This window comes from Carex rostrata, chromosome 3 (genome assembly GCF_964058835.1).
Source record: "Carex rostrata chromosome 3, lpCarRost1.2, whole genome shotgun sequence".
Taxonomy (NCBI): Eukaryota; Viridiplantae; Streptophyta; class Magnoliopsida; order Poales; family Cyperaceae; genus Carex; species Carex rostrata.
This window is the reverse complement of record NC_135920.1, coordinates 1,908,005-1,921,422: the sequence shown is the minus strand read 5'-3', so window position 1 is coordinate 1,921,422 and position 13,418 is coordinate 1,908,005. Positions and strand designations below refer to the sequence as shown.

Below are 13,418 nucleotides of genomic sequence, written 5' to 3'. Positions count from 1 at the left end.
CATGAATCTCAAAGCACAATAATATTGCCCCCCGCGCTAGCCCTTATCCCAAACCAGCTAAGATTTAATCACAAACCGTAAAATGAGAGAAATCATCTGCGATACCCGGAAAAAACATAATCATCCAGTCTCATGGTATCACATATGCTCAAAATCTCTAGACAATATTGGTTGAAAGAAATACTCTCAAACTACTTAAATAAGTGCTTATGCAAATGTATAAAGGGAGAATTCGCGTATATACTCCTCGAAAATCTTAAAATTATATTTCCCCTCTAAAATTGATAATATCATATTTATCATTCTAACTTTAGAAAACATAACAAATTTAACCAATTTATTAACCTTTATATTAAAACTCATTTTACCTTTTATTAAAAAAATAAATATATATATATATATATATATATATAGAGTACGGCTAACGCGCTTCCTCTAGCATATGGGCCGAAATGCTTCCGGTGGAAAGTTGAAATTTCAAAATCCAAAAAGTCGATCTGAACCATTCATCTTCTTCTCCATATTAATATCTGCTTGGAGACCAAATTTTACATTTTTCTGAAATTTTTTACTATTTATTAAGCCATTTTGAAAATCGCTGATCCAACGGTAGCTTCTGATTTTTACTGTTTGGTAAGCCACCGTTGGATCAGCAATTTTCAAAGTGGCTTAATAAATAGTAAAAAATTTCAGAAAAATGTAAAATTTGGTCTCCAAGCAGATATTAATATGGAGAAGAAGATGAACGGTTCAGATCGACTTTTTGGATTTTGAAATTTCAAATTTCCACCGGAAGCATTTCGGCCCATATGCTAGAGGAAGCGCGTTAGCCGTACTCTATATATATATATATATATATATATATAACATGTTTAAGAGAAATATTTAGTCTTCTAGTTAGTCGGTTTTGAGAGCAAATGATTCGATTTTTCACATGTGACACACATACATGCATATGCTAAATAACACTGTGTATATGTCTTCTTTTTTTTTAAAAAAAACTGATAGTGGCTATTAGTATAACAGTGTGTATATGTCATAAGTAGAATTTGTTCTCATAAACCGATTAGTTAAAAGATATAACATTTCTTATACATACTTGATATTTTAATTTTTCTAATAAAGGGTAAATGGTTAACTACATAAATTTAAAATGTGTTATAATATAATTGTCAATAAATTCGATAAATTTGTGAATACTTGAATTTTAGATGAGATAAACATGATATTATAAATTTTAGAAGGGATAATACGTAATTTGAGGTTTTCAAGGAGTATACTTGAAATTCCTCATGTGAAAAATGAGTATAATTTCAAGTATACTAAAAAATATAAAATGTGTCAACCTGATAGCCTTTATCCGGATTAAAAAAAAGAAGTCAAGTCACAAGTAGGGCTGTAAACAAGCTGGACTTTAGCTCGGCTCGTTTATTTTGGTCCGAGCCTGGACCGAGCGAGCTGGACCTAGGTCACCCGAGCTAAAACTCCTGGCTCAGCTTGTGACAAGCCAGCCCGAACTGGCTCGCTGGGCTGTTATTATACAAATTCAAAAATAAAAAAATAAGAAATCTCATTCAAAAAATTTAAAAAATTGTCCAGCAGGTACATCTTCAAGCAACTAAAGCCATATCATTTCTTCCCAAACTGAAAATACATCAATTTTGCATAATGGAACTGGACTTAAAATTATATGAGACTAAATCCTAAATTCACTGTAACTTAACGAGCCGAGCTGACCCCTGGCTCAGCTCGTTTATTTTGGCCCGAGCCTGAGCCGAACTGGCTCGTTAACAGCTCGGTCCACTACCGAGCGAGCTAGAGGCGAGCCACGAGCTGCGAGCTTTTTTGACAGCCCTAGTCACAAGTGTTCATACAGGTTTAAATAGGTGCTCCGACAACATTTGAATCTCCTTATTTAGATTCTCCTACAACATTTAATTTCAATGAGGATGCAAAAGAAAATAAAGCAAAAAGGAAGGAAAAGCTGGAGAGACTAAAAAATATTACAATTTACCAGGCACTGTTTTGTTTTTCCACACTTAGTAGTTAGTACTCTTTATTTTATTCTTTCCACATTTCTTTCCACAGAGAGAAATTTTTTATCTGTAGAAATTAAAAAAAATAAAGAGAGAGAAACATAAATAGTACATTATATTTTTTATTAGTAGAAAGATCGGTAGGATTTCTACCGATTCTAAAAATCAAAAAGTTTAAATCAGTAAAAAATTTAACGATTTAAACTTAGTTTTTTTTTTAATTCGATGTATAGATAGAGAAAATTCTTATATTAGATTTCCAATAAAGTATAAAAAGTTTTCAAAAAATAGACACAACGTTTCTATTATATTTAAATTTTATGATATTATATCTATTTTCATAAAATGTTTTTATATTTTGCTAGAAAAAACTAAAAGAAAAAAAAATTATTTTGAATCAGTAGAATTCCTACTGATTCAAACTTTTTTATTTTTGAAATGATAGAAATATTACTTATCTTTCTATCAATAAAAAATATAATTTACTATTTCTGTTTCTTTCTCTTCCTTTCCTTTAATTTCTACAATAAAAATGTTCCCTGCCATGAATTGTGGGTTTGGTCTAATACTCTAATCTGACAACTATTCTGACACATGAAGCCTATCACCTACAACGTAGATAGCAGGAAGGTGGTGTCCTGCTACAGGATCTCTTTCAACATTTACGGCGAAGAAAAGGGTATTGGAACCGAATTCTCTGCTTCCGGACAGAAATTTTCTGCTTTCAGAGTCACTATGTATGGGTTCGAGGTGAGACTTCAATTTAAAAATTATAAATAACTGGTCCCTTTAACAGTGACCGGTCCCACACACAGTGATGCAGAAAATTCCTGCCAAAGAAGCAGAGGATTCGGACTCTATCATATCCGCACATATTTCATATTTAAATTAACATGCATGCAACTTGGTATTTGTAAATTGTATCGCAATGCAATTCATAGACTTATCTCCTTTTTCTCATACGCATTTTAATGAAGACTTTCAAGTAAATCTAAAGATTGTTTGTATTAAATCTAATAGTTTAAATCAACACGACCATATCTGTTGTCCAGGACGTAGTCATAATTTTTATATAGACGTAGATAAAAATATATTACTAATTTTATTTATTAAAATATATATGTTAATATTTTTATCCCAAGCGGAATCGACAAGTTAACTATGAAATTAGAATGGAGAAAATAAGTAGGAATCAACCAAATTAGATTTTAGTTTTTTTTGAAAAATTATGTTAAGATAATAAATTAATCTAAAATTTTAAAGTATTAAATTTTACTTTGAAACATAGTCCATAAGACTCCTTGGAAATTCAACTCATTTTTGAACATTTAAACATGAGGAAATAATTTAATGTGTTACATTAAAATTCAACTTATTCCTTTATAAAAGAATTTGACTCATTTTCTTAAAAAATATATATATATATTTATTATGGTATTACTATCAGACTCTTCTTAATTACCCTCCTCCTGTCATTATATTTCAAAATAAATTATGCTGCAAATTCAAAATAACATATTTATTGTGATAGTACTATCAGACCCCCCTGTCAATATATTTCAAAACATATTAATGAAAAATTATGCCAAATTTGCAGCGACTTGGTAAATTTCACTGAGAGATGAGTCAGGATTAGGCAAACTCTAAACCCAAGAGTAAGCAAAATCCATATCTGAACCAACTATATACGAATCTGGTGGTGTTGTTGTTGTTTTTTTTTTTTTTTTTTGATTGAATCTGCTGTTTTTTTTTCAAAATCCAGGAATAGATACTGCCTACCCTGAATGTAATTAAGTGGCTCCACCAAGCTGCTCCCCTCGGATTTTATTACAAAAAAATAAAATAAAAAATGAGGAGGGTTCAAATGCCTCCATGTTTTTGTGCCTCCATCTCTCTCCATCATTTTCAAAATTCAAACAGTCGATCCGAACCGCTCAACCTAACCTCCATACTAAAATATGTTTGGAGACCAAATTTTATATATTTAGGAATTTTTTTACTATTTTTTTAGATAGGTACAAAAATACTGTTTTTAGATAGTTCAGATTTACTGATTTTGTACCTATCTAAAAAAATAGTAAAAAAATTCCTAAAAATATAAAATTTGGTCTCCAAACATATTTTAGTATGGAGGTTAGGTTGAACGGTTAGGTTGAACGGTTCGGATCAACTGTTTGAACTTTGAAAATAATGGAGAGAGATGGAGGCACAAAAACATGGAGGCATTTGAACCCTCCTCATAAAAAATAGACTTAATCTGTAGTATCTGTTCTAAAATGAACAACTCAGAATTTTGTAAGAACTTTCCAATGCATTCTCAGCAATTGGAGAGGACCGAACATCAATTCATCAGCTGCTTAATTTCATCTCTTGATTAAAGATTTTTTTTTTTTTCCATTGTCCACACTTTAAGTCATGATGATTAATTCTTTCGACACATTACATAACCTTTATTTTAATTCTCAAATAAGAAAAGCATTACAACCTACCACCTCCATAATTTAATCTCGCTTGATCTCAGGGGAGCGGACAGGAGGAGGGTAGAGAATATATTTTACAAAGGGTAGATCCATTAACTTCTTCGCAAGATCTTCGGTGGCTGGAACTCCAGGTGGGGTCACGTAAAACAACCGCATTCCCCACTCGGTTACCTCTGGAATAAAAGCCCGAAAGTAGTACAAACCTAGATACCATGGCGGCTCGATCACACAGCTTGCACCATTACACACTCTTTCCACCACTGAGCGTGCAAAATCTCTAGTTCGTTCAATAGGAACAATACCGACTGAAGCCTGAAAAGGAACAGTTATGAAACTTGTTATGGATTATGTTTCCAAAAATCACAGAAGAATTTATGTTAACTATGAATCAGCTGAATGTAAATTCAGACTGGAAACTACAAAAGATAATAAGTTCCATAGATTTGGGACATGTAAGCATGCAACATCATATTAGGACCATGAACTATCGGTTTTAAATGCTGCCGAAGCTGACCCCATGCTTTCTCTACTTAGCAAGTACAGAATTCTCTCTCTAGTAGGTGGAAATTAAGTAGGTTCATTATATAATTTCATTTCATAACTTCAATTCTGTTTCAAGTGAAGATATGTAATTGCAGTGCAGGAAGCCACAACACAGTGGACCCACACGCTAATTATGGGGTACTGATCATGATCAAATTAATTGTTAGGAGACTTAATTGAGATATTTGGGTTGGCCAGAAATTTATGCACCATAAGATATCAGACTCAGATCATAATACTTTATCAGAATGCTGACATGCTGTCCTACCTGTACAGTAACTATGCTTTTCAACAGATGGACTTCACAAGCAAAAATTTCCTTGCCTTATTACAAGGAGCCTTCTGTCCCTAAATATTTATTAGCACTGTTTCAAATTTCGAACTACTTTCCAAATCTAGCTACCAACATAGTTGCGTGTTACTACATCTTCCTTTAACTACATTTCATGAACCAAACAGGGCACTTGATACAAATAGATATACAACAACAAATTTAGTTTTTTTTTTTTATTGTTTATTGTCATCCATGATGAAATTGTGAGACATGCTTTCATGTTTTCTATTTTAAGTCCTTTACTATGGCTATTTAGATCATGACACACTGAATTGGTGTTAAAACTTCAACACATGTAATAGTTGAAATATTATCAAGTGAATGGTCAGTGAAATAAAAAGTTAAATATTATACAAACCCTTTTCTTTACTCATTTCCCACTCATTCCCCTCTCATTTCTTTGCTTCAATAAAATACATTTCTTTTATTGGAGACTGATGTAAATAATTAGCAGCAGACCGCCTCACAACTAATGGAGAGCGTTTCAATAATCCCCAAAATAAACTCTGGGGGTATGTGAATTATCCGGTGTGTGTATGCATGAGTATATGTATGCTCGATTTTCATATAAGTACGCCGTGGTTTCAATAACAAAATAAAGAATTGTATACGTTCTACAGATCTCGAAGAGACTAAAATATCTAAATACACATACATTCATCCATACATGCAAATATGTATTTATGTACATGTATAGTTTTATCATTTATGCTCACTGATGGAAAACATATATATATATATATATATATATATATATAGAGTATGGCTAATATAACATCAGTGTCATTTCAGTCTATATAACACCAACTCCAAAATCTATCAAATCGAGTTCAAATGGTGAATCCAAACCATTCAAACCAATGTACTTCATTAGTTATGCGTTTACATGTAAAATTTATAAGTTTTTGAGTTTATTTGGTATCAAGTCAAGCGGTCAAATGTTTGAGTTTTTAAGTTAATTTTAATACATTCATTTTTCAATTTTTTTTGCCGCTTGATTTGATACTAAAATAACTCGAAAATATAAAAAGTTTGCATGCAAATGCATCACTCATAAAGTAAATTGGTTTGAACGGTTTGGATTCATCATTTAAACTCGATTTGATAGGTTTTGGAGTTGGTGTTATATAGACTGAAGTGACACTGATGTTATATTAGCCATACTCATATATATATATATATATATATATATAGAGAGAGAGAGAGAGAGAGAGAGAGAGATGGGCTACGGTGAGTTGCGAAGTAAAACGCGTTTCTACTTCACGCCGTATTTTTATTTTGAAAGTCCAAACGACCGATCCGAACCGTTAGATGTTTAATCCATATTGAAATGTGTTTGGAGACCAAATTTTACAATTTTTGGAATTTGTTTACTATTTATTAAGCATTTTTTAAAATTGCTGTTTTGCTGTAAACAGTAAAATTTTCTGGACCATCAGATCAGCGACTTTCAAAATTGCTTAATAAATAGTAAAAAAATTTCAAAAAATGTAAAATTTGGTCTCCAAGCACATTTCAATATGGAGAACAAGATGAACGGTTTGGATCGACATTTTGAACTTTAAAATCGCAAAATAAGAGCGTGAAGTAAAATAGTCGCTTTACTTCGCAACTCACCGTAGCCCATCTCTCTCTCTCTCTCTATATATATATATATATATTTTTTATGGACATCAATTGGATCACTGAAATTTAAGCATACTTATATTAAGAAGAAGGCCTAGCTAATTAAGACATCGTGACAAATTAGGTAAAACTGAAATTATGATTGTCCAAGAATATTAATTGGCACCAGCAAGCAAGTTTCATTAATGGTGAAAGCTATGGTATACTGTATACTGAAACTGAATATATATATATATATAATTCGGTAACTAATTTAGGTTAAGACTGTATAATAAGTGAAAACAAAATCAGAGGCTACTTACATCTCTCAAATCTTGATCTACTACAATTCTACCTTCTTCAGTGAGGATCTTCCCCTTTGTTATCTCTGACTCGATTGCACCAGGTATAACTTCAGTGATGTCAATTTCAGCCCCCAGTTCAATTCGCAATGTGTGATAGAAATTACGAACTGCCCCTTTACTGGCCTGTGGAAATTATTAGTTCAATTTTTGTCAAAAAGTATAGGATAATGGCCTAATATTATTGTATACTTGAAAACTTCACATGTGATCAGTCAACCTCATCTTTAGTTTCCCATCTAACACCATATAAAGCATAGTATAAGAATTATTTATGAATGACATGAATTGTCAGTTAACTGTTTTATAATAAGAAGAGGTGGCAAAATTCAGATCCAACCCAAAGAGACACACCAACCTGCCTGAGACTCCATCATAATCCAAATTCAATTTTGCTGTATAGTCTATAACCTGAAACCCCCCGATCCGAACCCAACTATGCACAAAACGGAATTGACTGGACCCAAGTTGACAGACCAACCTCGCACTACATCCTGAGACTCAGGCTGGATTTAGGGGCATGGAGGCCTTTGTCCAATCGCCGTGCCTATCATGTTCAACACTTACAGGGTGAAAACAAGTGTTTCTTACACCTTGTTTGGATGGAGAGTAGAGGAAGGGAGGGAATGGAAAGGAACAAAAACTTTCCGTTGAATCGTGTTTGGTTGATAAAATTATGTCGGAGGTGAAAGGTTTAACCTTATATCATTATAATTAATAGAATCGGTTTCCCTCCCAAATTGGAGTGTAACGGATGGAAATAAATTATGTTACAAATACTTTTAGAAAAAATTACACAAATACCCAACCCTATATCTTATATATATAATTCTCATACAAGATTTTTTTCTCAAACCTACAACAGTCACCGAATTTCTCATTAACCTCCTAAATTTTAATCAACCAAATAAGAAATAAGACGGAAAGAAAAGTTAAATTTATTTTCTCTCATTAATCATCCAAACACAAAAAAGTTAAATATATTAATCTTCCTTTCTATTCCATTTCATTCGCTTTTATTCTTTACCTCTCATTCCTTCCTCTACTCTCCATCCAAACAAGGTGTTAGTTGTTACAACATCAATTTTACTACACAACACTGTGGAGACTTACTACTCCCTTTCCATATCTCCATATATATCTGTAGATCCTTTAACATTCTACAGTTGCAGCAAATTATTTTGTCCTTCTGTTAGGCAACCACAGATTAATTAAACAATGATGTCATTGTACCAGCTTACATTGTAGATTGTCATTCTTGGGATATTTGTATATGCAGAAACTGAGGTCACACCTACAATTCTACCTCGACTTTTCTTTAGGTGAGGAATAGCAAAATAAGTCGTATAAACTGGGCCCCAAAAATTAACATCCTGCAGCACCAATATGAAGGATTATTTGATATTATTTTTTTGTTTGTTCAGAATAATAAATGTTCTTGAAAAGGCTATAATCTATTTAATTAGCGATATTTCAGAAAACCGTTCATGTCATGACTTTCCATGACAATTTCTAAACTTCAAGGAGCAAAACCGAATCACTTGAAACTTAATGGCCTATTCTTGTAATTTGAGTCATTCTAGATATATGTAGAAAAGGAACATGGTTTAACAGGAATAATTGTTATACCATCACAGCTTGGAAGTGGGAAGGCTCGGCTATTTCTTCAAACAAGGGGAGAGCCGCAACACCGGCAACATTCACCAAATGATCCACTAATTGAATTTATCAAAACAAGAGAAGTTATTGAAAATAGCATGTAATGTATAACTGGACATAAAAATAATAATATAAGGGGAACAAAAGATTAGTGAGAATTTTTTGTTTTTGTGCTTGCTATATAACTAAGAAGGTGAATTGAAGCATCCTGTTATGCTACCCCTAATCAATTTGTGCCAGCCCAATTAGACATTGCCCCTCAATCCTCATCAAGAGTTAATTGGGCCACCTCAGTCAGCCCGGACTATTATATATTTATATTGAAAATGGTTGTTGACTCTTTCAGTATGATTGACCTGTTTAGACTTTAGACTAAGTTTTTCCATTCCAGTATATCAGCATCAAGCTTCTTATGGCCTCATTAGAAAATAGATGCTTAGAGAAAGTCATTTTAAGAGATTTTAACCAGGCCCAAAAGCAAACACCTAAAGGCTAAAGTCCTAAACACCTAATATTATAGGTAGCAATATGGAAATAACAACTACTGTTTTCATATCAGAATACCGACCAATTATAAAATTCCTCTCTTGCAGAAATTGCACAATTTTTAATCAGTCATGGACATGAATTTGTTTCATTTACAGCTTTAAGGTTTGATTCCTTTGTGCGAGAAACTTCATTGCATACTTTACCAGTTGAAACATTTTGATGAAAAAAGTGCAAGAAATACAGACTTACGCCGACCAAAGCTCTTAATAGTAGCATTGACAAACTTTTGACACTCCTCAGGATTGGTAAAATCAGCAGGAACAGCAAGGACACTAGGAGAGCCAAAATCTCGACACATCCTGGCAACATCTTGAAGGCTCTTCTTTCTTCTTGCAACTAGTACCAGAAAAGCACCCCTTTTGGCATATTTGTAAGCCAGGTGCTGCATGCACAAATTAATTAAATCTATAGTATTATAATGCCATACATTTCCTCTTCAAAATAAATGCATATAGTGTTTTTTCCTCTGCAAATTAGGACAGTCCAGTACTTCAACTGATATTAATTCTTTAGATTTTTTGGGAACTTCTGTACATAAATTGAAAACAACATGGAAACTTTACTATTTTGGATGAAAAAGAAAACCATATTAACTGATCAGTAGACACTGGTTGACGAAAGGAGGAAAAAAATAATAACTTGCCTCGCCAATGCCAGATGAGGCGCCAACGATAAGCACTACTTTGTTGGCCATGTCTTCTGGGAAGCGTGATGAGAGAAAAGAGTTGATGAGCTTGTAGAGGTAGAAAGGTGGAAGAAAGAAGAACAGAGCGATCAACAGAAAAGGCGGTGCGACTATGTCCATAAACCTGTTTATTAGCCCCATTTCTATGGAAAAGGTAGATGGATCATGAGAGAGCAGCACACACTACCAACATCTGACAAGTAAAAGGATCGAACCGGGAGGAGCGGAGGAGGTCTACGAGACTCTGACCACGTGTCCAAGTCATTAGAGAGACGTGGCAACTCATTAGAAACAGTATGTGAAACGGAAACGTTAAAGGCATTTAATCTGAGCCGTCCATTCATACTAACATCTCACATCTGTCCGTATTTTTCCCTTATGGCACCTCAAAAGTTTAAAATAATGCAGCTTTGGTTCAAATTGATAGATATTGTTTCGAGGGCACAACAACAAATGTACTACATTTTGCTAGGGGTGTTCATTGGGTCCGGTTTAATCGGTTTTGAACTGAACCGAATTAGTTTGAATTAAACGGTTTGATTTTTTCAGTTTAATGGTTCGTTCGGTTTGTTTTTTTAGAACCGAATTATAACTTCGGCTCGGTTCGATTTGAAAATTTTCAAAACCGAAATAACGAACCAACCGAACTTTTATATTTTATGAATTTGGTCCGGACCATCTCGGTTTATTTCTTAATACCCCGGTTTATTTCTTAATCAATTGCTTTAAATACTTCGATTTATTTATTAATATCCCAATTATAACTTATTAATTATATTTTATGTATTTGGTCCGGACCATCCTGATTTATTTCTTAATTATAACTTCAGTTCGGTTCGATTCAGTCGCAACTCGCAATGCTAAATCGGTTTGGTTTCGGTTATGTTTTTAAAACCGAATTATAACTTTAGTTTGTCTAATTTGATTCGGTTTCAACCTAACCAAACCAATGAACACTCCTACATTTTGCCATTTGGGCATTTGGCATGTAACTACTAAGTTATAAAAACCGGACCGGGAAGGAAATAACTGGATCCCAACAATTCTCTAAAATTTGACTTATATTGACGGGGTTTAATAAGTTAGTGTTAGTGAATCGGTTAAAACTTGATTTATTGATTGGTTTCAATAAAGACCGGTGAATCAATATTGTAAATAATGATATACATTTGTGTACTGTCAAACGATTAATTAAAAATAATTAGAAATAATTATTCAATTAGTTGAAAAAAAAAGAATCAGTCTTTTGTCCAGTGTTAAAGGCACATAGTTTTTATGTGAAAAGTTATAAGTTCAAAATCCGAATGGGTAAATCCTTTGTTGTAATAATAAGAGCATTAAATAGTCGGGTGAGTTGATCTCTAACTTTTACTAAAAAATTAGTTGAAAAATTTAATGACAGTTTAATTGCCGCTAACGACTAATCAGATTAATTGGTTTGAACTTTAAACAACCGTTTTTTATAACACTACGGTGAACCTCCAGCACAACAGATCCAATTTTATTAGGTTTTCGCTTCATAATATTCTCTAATTTCTTCAATATCTTATTCAGTTCACTGTTGCTCTTTTTTTCACGTGAAAAAATAAAAATCAATTAATGTTTACAATTTTATGGAGAGAATTATAAATGATTTAATGTCTTGCTCTTTTTACTACTCATTCAATCTTTCACAGAGAAGTTCAAGTGTTCAACACCTCTACTCATGATTCTAGCTCCAGAAATAATATAATAATGCCATTCTTATCCAGTTGTTATAAATAAATTAGTGTCTTTCTCATTTGACTCTTGGTTAAATTTCATGTTATTAAAAGTGACTATTGTCAAAAAAAAATTGTTATTTTCGAGAGTATCATTATTATTACTGACAGAGTATCCGCGATGATATCAACAGTAAAAAATATTTCTACCAACAGATTCTTGTATGTAACACGTTTTTGAAGTTAATTTTGATGGAGTATATTTTTTTCACCTTAGTTCAGTTCTTTCTTGATCTTAGTCAAATTTTTGTATCGACTCAAAGACTGCCTTAATTTTTCCTGCAATAAACCTACGAGAGGTGCAGAAAAAAATGAGTAACAACCTTTAATTTTGATATATTTTGAATTAATCAATTTGAAATTAAGTCAACCGAAACCGGATTGTTAATGTCACTGTCAAGATAGAGACGATCGATAACTTGATACGCAGAGGATGGTTACCAAATATATGCTTCCTATGCTGAAATGATAATGAAACAGTACAGGGTAACAGCACAAGTGATATAGATGATTAGAAATCAGAGACCACAAAGCACACAATGCCCAATCATCAGTTGTTAATAGATATCGGCCATCCGATTGTAAACGGAGCCCATCCGGCTCCCGCCTAAAACATAGGAGTCTTTAATATTAGTGCGGATTTAATTTGCACGAATCTTAAAGCTGATCGGACAGTCCAGATGTATTAGCTCAAAAGATTCCTTTTTGAGTTAATGCAGAGGATGCGAATTGAGTTGTTACCAGGCAATCCTTAACTCCAAGCAAAAGAACATTAGGCAAATGCATATAACTACTTAAAGAGATTAAGAGATACAGAGAGAGAAAGAATATGATGAATGAATCTTTATTTCAATCATATTTTCTTACATTGTACAATGGAGTATTTATAGAAATACAACAGCTTGATAGCTTGCAAAGACTTTCTGTTAGACTAACTAACTTTTTGTTATAGAGTAATTATAACAGTAACCGAATGTGGTTAGATCCTAACAATCTTGCTAATCCTAACTGTCTTGACTCGGTTGTCCAGTAGATGTTTGACTGGAGGTCTCCACTGTAATCCTATTACTACTTGTTTTGTAATATAGAGAGAACGATGCTGATGTATCTTCAGAGATGTAAGCAAGGCACCCCAACTAATTGCACCAGAAATACTCGAAGAGTTTAATAGCTGATTAATTCATTTGAAGAATAATGAGGACAACTCAGTTTACCAGTACTCTTTAAACATGTACCGGAACTTTACTTTTTTTTTTGTTATTGCAGTTTCTTTGCTGTTCTTATTTTACCTTTTTTCATTTGTTCAATTTTCTTTTCTTTGTTTACTTCTTATGTAATTCTTATGTAAATCTGACACGGTTTGTGTCCTCATAAATGAAATTTGAAGGCTTTTTGACCTCACTTT

At 32.9% G+C, this 13,418-nt stretch overlaps 1 protein-coding gene across 2 annotated transcripts; it reads right to left on the bottom strand.

Moving 5' to 3' along the window:
* Positions 1 to 4,383: 4,383 nt before the first annotated feature.
* Positions 4,384 to 10,433, bottom strand: LOC144551902 (11-beta-hydroxysteroid dehydrogenase A-like). 2 transcript variants are annotated; one of them, XM_078300003.1, is made up of 6 exons: positions 10,212 to 10,433; positions 9,758 to 9,950; positions 8,990 to 9,075; positions 8,602 to 8,733; positions 7,322 to 7,486; positions 4,384 to 4,828 (listed from the first exon to the last, which is right to left on the bottom strand). In XM_078300003.1, the coding sequence occupies exons 1-6, from the start codon at positions 10,392 to 10,394 to the stop codon at positions 4,538 to 4,540; spliced, it is 1,050 nt and encodes a 349-aa protein (XP_078156129.1). In that variant the 5' UTR covers positions 10,395 to 10,433; the 3' UTR covers positions 4,384 to 4,537. The 2 variants fall into 2 exon arrangements, with proteins under 2 accessions (XP_078156129.1, XP_078156130.1); XM_078300004.1 differs by lacking the exon at positions 7,322 to 7,486.
* Between the last annotated feature and the right edge of the window lie 2,985 nt (positions 10,434 to 13,418).

What these genes read in the sequence shown, in the direction of transcription:
- LOC144551902 (XM_078300003.1), bottom strand. Translation starts at nt 10,394, where the DNA reads ATGGGGCTAATAAACAGGTTTATGGACATAGTCGCACCGCCTTTTCTG. An exon ending in CCTCATCTGGCATTGGCGAG is followed by an intron (nt 9,951 to 10,211) that starts GCAAGTTATTAT and finishes TTGTGCATGCAG; the next exon opens with CACCTGGCTTACAAATATGC. An exon ending in CAAGAATGACAATCTACAAT is followed by an intron (nt 7,487 to 8,601) that starts GTAAGCTGGTAC and finishes TAATTTCCACAG; the next exon opens with GCCAGTAAAGGGGCAGTTCG.